The sequence below is a fragment of the Crocuta crocuta genome, unplaced genomic scaffold, assembly GCF_008692635.1.
Source record: "Crocuta crocuta isolate KB4526 unplaced genomic scaffold, BGI_CrCroc_1.0 scaffold248, whole genome shotgun sequence".
Classification (NCBI taxonomy): domain Eukaryota; kingdom Metazoa; phylum Chordata; class Mammalia; order Carnivora; family Hyaenidae; genus Crocuta; species Crocuta crocuta.
Window position 1 is genome coordinate 1,079,812 of NW_027532409.1, and position 12,785 is coordinate 1,092,596.

Consider the following 12,785-nt stretch of genomic DNA (forward strand, 5'->3'; position numbering starts at 1 on the left):
TCAGCCCCCTGCTGCCCCAGAATATGTTATTATGTGATCAGTGACGTTCTCCTCAGAGAGCCCTCTGGAATCTATCTCCTGCCTCAGCCTTCCGAGGAGGAGGCAGTGAGCTCCAGGACGGAAGGAGAGACCCTCCGGGGAGCTCTGGAAGTGCAGTCTGGCAGCAGGTCCCCATCACCCCCCCTTCTGCAGATTTATTCCACCCCGGTCCTTTGGCTTCCACATCCCCAGCTCTCTAACCTGAGCTCTCTCTGTACCCCTACATTCCAGCCATGCCCTCTCACTTTAGCTAAGCCTTCAGCAAATAGGTTCCCACAGTAGAGTGACAAGGGACAAGACTGGTCCCTTTTCTTTTCTTTTTTTTTTCTTTTTTTTTTTTAATATTTTTTTTATTTATTTCTAGGAGAGAGAGAGAAAGCGTGAGCAGGGGAGGGTCAGAGAGAGGGAGTCACAGACTGAAACAGGCTCCAGGCTCCGAGCTGGCAGTCAGCACAGAGCCCGACGCGGGGCTCGAACCCACGAACTGCGAGATCATGACCTAAGCGAAAGTCGGACGCTCAACCGACTAAGCCACCCAGGCGCCCCAGGACTGGTCCCTTTTCATGAGGACAGCAGAGCCCTGAGTAAAGCAGCTGGAGTCTAGACTCACGCTGCCCGGGTTCCAAGCCTGCTCTGCCTCTCACTAGCTTTGAGAACCCTAGAAAGCTACTTATTCACCTTAAGCCTCAGTTTCCTCTTCTGTAAAATGGGGATCATAATGGCACTGGCCCTCCTAAACCTGTGATGATTTAAGTGAGTAACGTATGGGAAGTGCTTGGCATGGCTCCTGGCAAACGTTTAGTGGCAGTAAATACTAACTCCTATCATTATTATTATTATTGTAATGAATCTCTACAAAAAGGTGGAAAGTGGAGCGTTGAGCCTTCTGACCTGTGGCTCCATAATTCCAGATTAGCCAATCAATGTGACTTTGCCACACAAGAAGCAATATGCCTTTCTCACAGCATCTTACCAGGAGGCATTGGATGTCCATATTTCTCATTACTGGAGTTGCTAACTTTGATCCTGTGGTTAGGAAGGTAGCATACATTTATTGTGTTTCCTTTTTTGGGATACAAAAGTGAATAAAATGTTACCCATGCTCCCAAGAAACTCTCAAGTCTGATGGACAAGTGGTGTCCTAGTTACTATTGGTGTATAAAAATCATGCCAGAATGTATGCTCATGGATTCCGGGGGTCAGGAATTCAAAGGGGCATGGCAGAGATGGCTTCTCTCAGCCCCCTGATGTCTAAGGACTCAACCAAGACTCAAATGACAAGGGGTGACCAGACAGAAAAGTGGAACCCACTGAAGGTTTGCTCACTTACCAGTCTGGTGCCGAGATAGACTGGATTCAGCTGGGCTTTCGACCCGGGCACCTCCACACGGCCTCTTTCTGGGCACCGCGCTTCCTCACAGCATGGCCGCTTCTGACACAGCAGCTTAGATGCCGTAGACTTGAGTGTCCTCCTGTGGACAGGTCAGAGGTGGCATTCATTGCCTTTATGACCCAGCCTCCAGAGTCACACAGCACCATTTGCCCTACGTTCTGTTTGTCAAATCATCCGCAAGTCCTCCCAGACTCAAGGAGAGAGACGTAAGCTCCATGTCTGAGGGGATGAGTGTCAAAGGATGGTGGCCATTTTTAAAATCTACCAAAAAATGGAAAAGCCCTGAAGGCTCTTTGTACTTATACAGGTTTGGAAACTCAGCCCCAAGAGGACACGAGCTTCACCAACTTGAGCCTCTTAATCACCAAATATGTAATTTAATCAAGGGCCAACTGTGTACCAGACAGGTATGGACCCAGTTGCCAGGAGTGCTCACCAAGCCCCTCTTTGGTGTGGTGGGCCCACAGGAACCCACTGCAAAGCCCTGTGCTCTGACCATTGCAGGCGTTTCCCCCTCTGGCAACAGGTCACACGTGGACGTGCGCAGAGGGCCAGGGACTCCAGGTGCAGGGCAGAGTGGAAAATGCTAGATGTTGGCATCACAGTGACTTCAGTTCATGCTCAGCTGTACATCTGCGTTTATTACACTTCCATCCTTAATCCTCATTTATTCAGTAAACCTCATTGACTCCTGCCCTGCGCCAAGCTGGGTCTTGGCCATTATAGCAGTAAACGAATAGGAACCAGGCCTTGTCCTCCGGGAAGAATCTCCCCCCAGTCTCTGCCAGAAAGCCCTGTGTGCAGCCCTGCAAGGTTCCAGGGAGTGGGGTCAAGGGATTATTCAACTTCTCTCACATCTCTATGCCCAAAGCCAACTGGAGAGGAATTGGTCACGCAATTTAGCAACTTAACCAGGTTAAACTCAGCAGAACAGAAATCAGCTGAGTGTGAAGTTAGAGGGCAAGTGGCTTACATTTAGAAACCCAAGAAATATTGCAATGCAGACTAAAAGCAATTGGGAATATCACTAGACAGACTCATTAAGCAAGAAGGTTCCTGTGAAAATAACAAAATCATAGCACCCAGGGCACCCCAGCATGAGATTAAAAGCTAAAAGAAAGTTCAAGCTTCATATTATTAAGCTGCATTAAGACAGTTTAGGAAGAAAGAATTTAGAGCCATCAGAGTTGCTGGTGGCTCTGTTATGGGAATCTGACTGCGTCTTTGAAATTCAGAGCAGTTTGACAGAGTGAAATGATCAGAATATCCCTCCCTTGTGGGGAGCTCTAAGAGGGGAGAGAAAGACACTGAGAGTAGCCCAGGGATAAGGATTGTAGGGGCTGTGGGGGTAGGAGGGGCATGTATTGTTAGGAATATACTCACCTACAGTCAGTCTAGGAGCTGAAGGTGCTGGTTTAGAGAAGGGAGCAAGGTGCCCAAAGTAAGCACTCAATAAATGTTAGTTCCTCTTATTACCACCTGCTGGCCAACTTTGCAGGTTGGGTTGCTGGGTGGTGAATATTAATGACCCTGGGCCAACTGGATTCTGAGCTTGCTTTCTCCTACTGTTTGATCCCAGAGCTGCCAGGAAACCAGCCAAAGTCAGTGAACAGGATATTGATTGGAAATCAGCAAAAGCCATGTTGGGCAAACAAGCCAGCTTCCCTTCTACAACACCGCTTTGATCCTTGGCAACTGAGGGCGTGCACACACGGCTAGAACAAGCTCCCAGCAGGGTGCAGCAGGACCGACTGGCCCGGCCATTGCAGGCGCCGTGCCCTGTGCTGGCAGCTCCGGGGAAGGAGCACAGCCGAGGCAGGTGCTGGCACGGCAAAGCAAACCCACAGCCTGGGCCTCTGACCCTGCGAACCACAGAAGGCTGGCAGGCCCTGGCGGGTGTTAGCAGAGCACCTTAGCCAGTGAGGTTACAAAATAGATCCTAGGCATTCAACTCTCAGTAAGTGGTGGTTCTGGGTTTCAGCTTAGGTTCTGCGAGACGGAAATCCGGCAGTCATCCCTCCCCCGCTCTTCCCATTCCTGAATGTGGGCAGCATCAGAAGGCCCAGGCCAGTGGACATTCACAGATCTTCCCATTGGTGTTCGGCCTTAGAAGTCTCATCACCGTCAGGCCTGCTGCCAGTGTTGGCTCCTCCTTACTCCCACATTTGTGGGAATCTTCACCAGCCAGACTCTCTGGTCGGTAGGTCTGGGATAGCCCCAGGAATCTGCATCTCTCACAAGCTCCCAGGTGATGCTGATCCTACGTTGGGTATGGACCACAATTTAAGTAGCACTGTGCTTAAAGTAGGGTATGATCCTGTATCCTTCTTAAAAGCCTACCCTCTCTTTTAATGGCTCCCTATGACCCTCAAGGTAAAACCAAGCCCTTGAGTATTCACAAAAAGCCTTCCATGACCAACCTCAAAGCAGGACTGTCAGGTTCTGTTGTATAGTTTGTGTACTGCACAAAGACACATCACCAAGAGGGTGAAATCCACTAAGCACTGGGCTGTATTTGCCAGGAGGACTATGACTAGGCATTAGGAAACCTGCATCTTTTTCTTGTAACCGAGGCACTCTCAGCTCACTGATGTACCAGGGGCTGGGACGCAGGGGGCCTGCATCCGCCTGCAGAGGTGCCTTTTCCTCATTTGCACAAAAGCGCCGCACAGGCCAGCAGTTGCCCTCCCAAGAGCATCTCTGCAGCCTCCACTCCCTCCACTGCCCTCTCTCACTCCTTTACCTGGTTAACACCTGGTTAACTTTCTGGCCTCAGAAACCTTCTCTGCTCTACATCGCCCCTTCATTCAGAGCGGTAATCCCCCTGTGCCTTTGCCGCTCCTGCCTGTGGGCGTGCCTATCTCTCTGACCGGACTGTAAGCTTCTGAAACCTCCCCTGTGCTCAGCATGAGCCCAAGGCAAGAGCTCAGTGAGTGTCTGTTGTAGACTCTGTTCTACAACCACGAAGAACTCACAGGTGCCAAAACCCAGCATGCCCCTTTTCATTGTTGTTCCTCAAACATTTTGTTTTGAAATAATTCTAGGGGCGCCTAGGTTGCTCAGTCAGTTAAGCGTCCGACTTCAGCTCAGGTCATGATCTCAAGGTTCATAGGTTCAAGCCCCGTGTCCGGCTCTGTGCTGACACCCAGCTCAGAGCCTGGAGCCTGCCTCAGATTCTGTGTCTCCCTCTCTCTGACCCTCCCCTGCTCATGCTGTCTCTCTGTCAGAAATAAATAAAACATTTAAAAATTTTTTTAAAAAATAATTCTAAATTTACAGAGAAGTAGCAAAAATAGTGCAGAGAGTTCTATACCCTTCACACAACTTTTCCGAATGTTCACGTTTACCTAGTCACGGTATAGTTATCCACACTGAGAATTCACATCAGTGCCTTAGTGTTGACAAAACCACAGACTTTTTTCTCACATTTCCCGAGTCTTTCCACAAGTGTCCTTTCCCCCTTCCAGGTTCCCACGTAGCATTTAGAGGTCATCTCTCCTTCTCCCCCCTCCACTCTGTGATAGTGTCTCAGTCTTTCTTTGGCTTGACGACCTTGACAGTTTTTAAAAATGCTGACCAGTATTGACTCTGGGTATGTCTGGTGGTTTTGTTGTTATTGTTGTTGTCGTCGGTGGTGGTGGCATTGTTACCGTACTTATTGATGGGCTGAGATTTTGGGGAAAAAGCCCACTATGGGTGTGCACCTTCTCATCACATCCTACAAAGGGGCTCTTGAGCTCAATATGACTTACCATTGGTAGTGTTGACCTTGATCACTTGGTTAAGGTGGTGTCAGCCAGGTCTCTCCTCGTTAAGCTACTCTTTTCCCCCTTTCATCCTAGATCTATTTAAAGTGAGTCACTAGGGCAGTGCCTAGGTGGCTCGCTTGGTTAAGCATCTGACTCTTGATTTCAGCTCAGCTTATGATCTCACAGTTCATGGGTTCAAGCCTCACATTGGGCTTTGCACCAACAGTGAAAGGAGCCTTCTTGGGGTTCTCTCTCTCTTGCTCTCTCTGTCCCCCCCCCAAAAAATAAATAAATATTTTCAAATAAATAAAGTGAGTCACTAGGCCCAACTCATACTCAGCAAGAGAGGAATTAGTCTCCACTTCCTGGGCAGAGGGGTGCCAAAGAATTTGTGTTCTGTTGGTGAAGCTACATCAGTAGCTAGTAATTCTGGGAGAGATGAGGCTGTGCAAACATTTTATTCCTCCTCAGCGTGGTCCACCGGCTCTCGCATTCACCCACAACCCTGCCTGCAGCTGTTACCCTGTAGTGCTCCTGTGGTGAGTTCCCTTCCTTCAAGCATGCCATGTGAGGACACCTTTCTTTGGCATGGGCTGCATTGTGCAGTCCTTCTGCTTAATCCCCTTCATGGGGAAGGGTCCGTTCCTACCACCCTCAGCCCTGGCTGCCCAATCAAATCTGAAGAAATTGAAAACAGTACCAATGCCAAGACCTTTGTGCTCAGAGCATTTGATTCACTTCGTTCAGGGGAGGGTGCAGGCACTGATACTTTTTAAAAGGTCTCCAGGGCATTCTGTGCTCTGGAGTCTGGGCTGAGGAACATGGGCCTGACCCAGCACTCCGGCAGCTTCTCTGGTGGCTGTCCTCACTCTCTACGGCAGAACTGGTCACTCCCAGATCTGTACTCCTCCAGGACCCAGTTTCCTGCAATATCCATACGTGCCTCTGTTTGTCCCCAGAGTCAGGAACTGGGTCTTCTTCACCGATGTCCTCTCCAGAGCCTGGAGCACAGTCTGGCACAGAGCGGGTTCTTGGTGAGCATTTGTTCATTGAGAAAATGACTCCATCTCAACAGAGGCAAAAGTAGTAGCTGTCTGTGCGCAAAAGTGGCAAACCCGTGTGTTCTTTTGCTGCCTCAACAGTGTTAGAAACACCGGGAGCAGCAGTATGCATGTCAGTCATTATCATTTTTCTGCTGTTGTTACAGTCCTCAGTTCTCGAGGAAAAACAAGGGCCCCATGGCCAAGAAGTCACTGGCATGTGCGTTTCAACCATCTGTGCCTTTGCGCTGTTGCAGAAGGAACATGTTTGCATTTTATTTTTTAATTTTCAGGAAACCGAAAGACAACATGAACACTTCTCACAAGAACAGATTACCTTGAATAGATCTCTTTTTGTATGTTTACCTTGGAGGTCACTAAGATGGCCAAGACCATGCCTGTAACAATCACTTTTACAGGGGGTCCAGAAAAGGAGAAAATGTTTTACCCATTTGTTTTGAGTTTAAAGAAAAATAAAATTAATTTAACCGTTTTTAAAAGGAACTGATTGTGTTGGTAGCTTTGTTAAGACTCTGCTAGGTTGAGACCCCAGGGTATGGGCTGGAAGCCATTTGGGGAGAGTCAGGAGTAGATGGGATGCATAACTTCAGGGTTTAAGATGAAGACAGCATGGGTATAGCATGAAGGTCTTAAGCTTTAGTGGATGCTTCTGGAGCATCAAGCTGTAGGAGGGCTGGTCTTGACGCACTTTATACTACCCCCACGGCCAGCATATGCTGTTAGGGGTTTCCTCCGCTAGGGGTCATCTGTTTTTTTTTTTTTTTTTTTGGTTTTTTAAACTTTTTANCTAGCAGTGCTATTGCTGGGTCATAGGGGAGTTCTATTGTTAGTTTCCTAAAGAACCTCCACACTGTTTTCCAGAGGGGCGAGGATGTGGAGAAACGGGCACCCTCCTACACTGTTGGTGGGAATGTAAACTGGTAGGGGTCATCTGTTTTTTGAGCGAGCTCTTTGAACAGCCCTCCGGTCCTCCCAGGGCATCTGTACGTATTCTAGTAGACTTAGCCAAGCTCTTGCCACATCATGGCACCCACATTCACACACCAGCTGAGAGATGAGACCATGGTGAAGTAGAAGCAGCAGAGAATGCTTCAAGGTCCCCATCTGTCCTTGGAGCACACTGCCTGATGGCACACATCACTTCCGTCATGCCGGCTTTGACCTGACACCTCTCTTGGCCTCAGTCTCCTGAGCTAAGGAATGGGAATGACCGTAAAGAACCCATATCACATTTTTGAGGATTAAATGTGCTTGGTACAGAGCGAGTGCCCCCAGATTGTATTTTTGCCATGATTGTGTCTTCTGATCCCCCGGCTTCTGCGTCCTGGCCACTTCCCTCGCCCCTACTTTATCTCCTGTCTTCTCCCAGTCCCCATGTAGCATCTCACTTTCAGAGTGAGAATCTTGTCAGCTGCGCTGTCTGAACTTACCCCAGGGTCAGCCAGTGCCCGGAGCACAGCATGGCTCCACCTCAGCATGCGTAAGAAACAGACAAGCCCTTCCTGCTCCGGCTTTTCGAGGGAAGTCACTGCCTTCTGTTCTTCCTGCCTCTCTTGTCCTATCCTCTGTAGCCCAGGATAGAAGGGCTGCTTGTTCCTCGCAGGATGACCCCTGGTCCATTGCAGCCAGAGCCTGGATGCAGAAGAAGTCACTCGTGGACCCCCTGGAGCCTCACTTCTGAGCAAAGGGGCTGCTTTCCAGGAGTAAAGAAGCTCATGGAAAAGGACTCCTTAATGAAACATTTGCATGGTTGAGTGTAAAATTAGTGGTTCAAAGGAGAGAGACGTTATTTGGGTAACATAAGACAGGAGGACCGGAGAGTCAGAGAAGGCACTCGTGAAAAGTGACATTTGTGGGGAGAGAGTGCCTTTTACTTATTTTTTTAATTTCAGTAGCTCTAACACAATAGTATATGTTACGGTATTATACGTTCAGGTGTACAATATAGTTATTCAGTAATTCTCTTTTTAATGTTTATTTTTGAGAGAGAGAGCGCAAGCAGGGGAAGGGCAGAGAGAGAGGGAGACAGAATCCAAAGCAGGCTCTAGACTCTGAGCTGTCAGCACGGTGCCACCCAGGCACCTCAGTTATTCAGCAATTCTATACATTACTAAGTGAGCGTCATGATAAGTAGACTCTGAATCCCCTTCACCTATTTCACACATCCTCCACCCTCGCCCCTCTGGTAACCATGGTTGTTAAAATGTCATTTTAAGTGAGAGGTAAGGATAAGGAGTCATTAATTAGGTGAAAGGGAGGCACGGGAAGGGAAAAAAGCATTCTGAGCTGACAGAATAGTTGGTGCAAAGGTCCAGTGGCCAAAGAGACCTCAGCTCTTTTCAGACATTAAAGTAGAGTCTTGGAATGCAGGAGGCAGGGCAGGGGAGGTCAGCTCATGCAGAGAGCTGATGAAAACCACAGGATAAGAGCTTGCTCTTAATCCCAAGAAGAATGGGAAACCACGGCTTTCTGATACTAAGGGGTAGTGTGACTGGATTCTTCTTATGAAGTGCTCATTCTGGCTTCTGGCCAGGAGTCTCACTGACAGCAATCAAAAGAGACTGGGGTTGACAGGCAGCTCAGCACCCTTTCCCCCACTAACTTTTTATTTTGTTTGCTCTTCCTCTGATTCCAAAGATTCACATCCCAGTATACATTTTACTGCCACAGCTCCATCCCATTCCATTTTTCTCACCTTCTGGCTTTCCTTCCCCAGCCCCATTCCCCCACTAACTTCGTAAAACTTGCAAGTTAAATTTTTCAAAGACTGTTTCTGACAAAGCAGTGGGAATTAGATTTGGTGAAGCCCTTCATAAAAAATTGAAGGCATGCTATATTAACATACATTGATTTATTCATAGTGTTTCATTACAAGTAAGTGAGGATCCTGTAATACCAGGAAAGGTTAGGAGAGCAGGAGAGCATGGTATATTATATTGACAGCTCGGTGGAAATTGAGTCGCTTTTGGATTGAATTTGGAGTGCAGAAAAGGAATTGGCTAGTAAATAAGGCATGAGTTTTACCTCCCAGTGTCTGTATATCAGTGTGGTTGCCACCAGCCCAGGCAGGGGGACGGGGGTGGAATTTCAAAAGGATGCCTGAGCACCTGGTAAACTGGGCTTGGCTGCCACCCGTCAGAGCTCTATAAATGTCTCTGTTCTCATGCCACCGGGAAACCGGGAATCCAGCTGCACCCTGGGGGCTCAGCTCCCCATTTGCTCACCATGGCCGATCACACTGGGTTTTCCCCGGTTCTCCCAAGACTGTTCCTACCCTGGGCCTTTGTCCAGGCAGTTCCCTCTGCCAGGAACCTGGAATGCTCTCACTGCTGCTCTGACTGTGTGTTACCCGGGGCCGTCAGCTCACTTCTTCCCTGAGACACCTCCATGAACACCCGAACACCCTGTCTTAGTTTGGTGACCCTGAGACACAGATTCGAATGCAAGTAGATTACTGAGTGGTGGGAGTGGGGAAGGGAAAGGAAGGTAGCCAGTGATGGATGTGTTTCCCAGCCAGCTACCTTGGAAGCAGTCAGAGGGGAATCCCTCCAGGAAGTCCCCCGGATGCTGCAGGAGCATCACATGGGAGGACCCCAGAAAACATGTGCATCACTTACTATCAGTCTAGCTCTGGACGTAGTAATTACCCAGCGCAGGCGAGTACCCACCCCTTGGATCAGCCCTCGAGCAGGAGGAGGCAGATGTTTGCATTGTTTCTCTCTGAGAAGTATGGAGCAGGTGGGGGTGACCAGAGGGAAAGCTGGGGACAGGTTCACCGAGGACCCGCAAGACAGATACTCCTGCCCAGGCTTTGCTTGCAAGGTGCCCAAATCCTTCAGCTCCATGTGTTTCCCCTCTGGGGCTTGCTCAGCTCTGAGGAGTCCCGTCTCTCTACTCCTTTGCATGTAGCATCGATTGCTACATCACCTGTGCTTGACAGAGGAGAGAGAGGTTCCCTCTTTCTCTAAAACATGTGGTGCCCTTGCCAGAAACCGCAAACTGCTTATTTTTGATGTAAAGTTGGTGTGTTCCTGTTTCTGTCTGGGTTTGGCCTTCCTAGCTCATACGAGACATTCTTGACAGAAGACAAAGCGATATAAAGTGTGTGTGTAGTTGACCTCCTTCGCTCTAGAATGGAAGACACCTGAGCACAGGGTCAAGCCTGCGTTCACATCGGCTGTACACAGCAGTATGCAGTGCAGGTCCCAGGGTACAGGAGTGTGCAGGAAACATTTGTGATGGTGCAATGAATGCATTCTTTAGTTTATGAAATGTCTCCAAGCCGGCCAGCAGCTTCTAGAATAAGGAGCACAGCTTTTAGATCCAACAGACCTGGGTATAGGCATGTGTCAAGGGTAGAACCCTGGACAGCCATGAGAATGTATGACGTAGAGCTACATGTGACAGCCTGCACAGTTCTCACAACCATACTGTGGAGCGAAAGAAGCCAGACATGGAATACGCCCTGTATCTTTCCACTGATGGAAAGTACCAGAACAGGCAAAACTAGTCTATGCCATGTGTAAGCCAGGATAGAGGTTATCCTTGCTGAGGGGTGGTGGGGAGGGGTTGGAAGGGGGCATGCAGACTAAGTCTTGGTTCTGGTAATGTTCTTCTCTTGACTGGGTACTATGTCCAGTTAGTAAAAATTCATTGAACTATATAGTTTCTGTATGTATGTTATACTCTAATAAGACATTTTTAAATGTTTTTATTTTTGAGAGAGAGAGAGACAGTGTGCAAGCAAGGGAGAGGCAGAGGGTGAGGGAGACAGAATCTGTATCAGGCTCCAGGCTCTGAGCTATCAGCACAGAGCCTAACGCAGGGCTCGAAGTCACAAACTGCGTGATCATGACCTGAGCTGAAGTCAGACGCTTAACCGCCTGAGCCACCCAGGCGCCCCTAATAAGACATTTTTAATAGAACAAACTAGATGAAACAAATAAACACACAATCCTGTGTTTGTCACTTTAACAACTGCATGACTTGGGAATGTGGCACTCAAAGTGTGATCTATGGGGGCTGGTGCTGGGATGCCAACTGTTTTTGCTACTTTCACAGCAGGGTGAAGTGCAGAAATAGAAAGAGAGCACTTAGAAGCTCTCACGGTACCTTGACATTGCTACAGCCCCCCAGTGTGGGAGGAGTGGACGTGTCTGGTGGCACAAAGTGCAGAGCAGAGTGGCTATTACCAGACTTGTGCGATGAGTCCCATGTGATGTGGTCTGCCACAGAAAGTTTAGAGAGTGCTGACTTAATGCAAGTTGCTTCCAGTTGAGCCTCCGTTTCTCCAACATTTAAATGAGATTAAATATCGTGATGTCCTGAGGTTTGGGGAAAAGGAACAAGAAACCGCATGAGAAAGCAGCAGAGAGCACCATGTGGAGGAAGGGACGAGGGAGCTGCATTTTTAAGTAGCCTTTCAAGCCATTCTTGTCAGATGTCACACCTCAACACTGCTCTAGAGCTGTGCTGTCCAGTGTGGTGGCCACTGGTCACGCGGAGCTACAGAGCTTTTGAAATGTGGCTAGTCCGAATGGAGATGTGCCCTAGGGACAGACTACGTACTAGATGTCTAAGACTGAATATGAATACAAGAATCTAAAATACCACGTTAAATGTTGATCATTGTTGAAATGATAACACTTTGCATATATCAGGTTCAACAAAATATGTTATCAAAATTAATTTTACTTTTTTTTTTTTTGCTTTCTTCTCCTGTGCCCATTGGATGATCGAAAAGCATGTGTGTGGCTCCCATTCTATCTCTGTTGGGCAGCAGCGCTCGGGCGCATGTCCGCAGCGGTCTTGTGAGGCTGGGACCATCGGGAAGGTGGACGATCACAGCAGAACTTGCCGTTCAAACTTACCTGCCTTCTTCTCCTTTCTTCTCCTGCCGTTCCCCTGCATGAGCTCCATCTAGCTTCCTGCGTGAGGTGTTTATTTGTTTGTTCGCTGGCTTGTTGTGCAGATCAACTACAAGGCTGTTGGCTCCCTGGACCCGAGTGCCGACCTCTCCAGCCAGCGGGGGAAGGTGTTCAAGCTGCGGAATGAAACCCACCACCTCTTTGTGGGTCTGTACCCAGGGACCACCTACTCCTTCACCATCAAGGCCAGCACAGCAAAGGGCTTTGGGCCCCCTGTCACCACAAGGATTGCCACCAAAATTTCAGGTATCTGTCTTAGAAAGGGGAAAGGAAGAAGGGTGTTCTGTTTTCCCCCATTCCTGATGTTCCTGGGAGTGAAAAAGGGCAGAGGCAGCTGTCACCTCGTGGTAGCGGAGCAAGGAGGATGGTGCATCCCCCTGCTTGTAACACTGTTGTTCGCGAAGAAGCCGAATCCACAAACCTCCTACAGTGTAAAAAACATACTAATTAGACTAGACCAGAGCGAACGCTAAGTGACTCACCAAATAATTTACCACACAGTTGCATTAAATAAGACTTCTTCTTCCCATACAAATTGGTTTGTAAAAATATGATTTCTTTCCAAGAATATTCCTTTTGGCAGTGCAGGGAACAGCCATAGGTTCTCATGAAATGT

At 48.5% G+C, this 12,785-nt stretch overlaps 1 protein-coding gene across 1 annotated transcript in view; it reads left to right on the plus strand.

The window, feature by feature from the left end:
- Nucleotides 1-12,785, plus strand: part of PTPRT (protein tyrosine phosphatase receptor type T) — a 703,891-nt gene that overhangs the window by 412,345 nt on the left and 278,761 nt on the right. Inside the window, exon 9 of the mRNA XM_077778839.1 lies at nt 12,214-12,415. Coding sequence (XP_077634965.1) covers nt 12,214-12,415 — 202 coding nt within the window. The remainder of the gene's footprint in view (nt 1-12,213; nt 12,416-12,785) is intronic.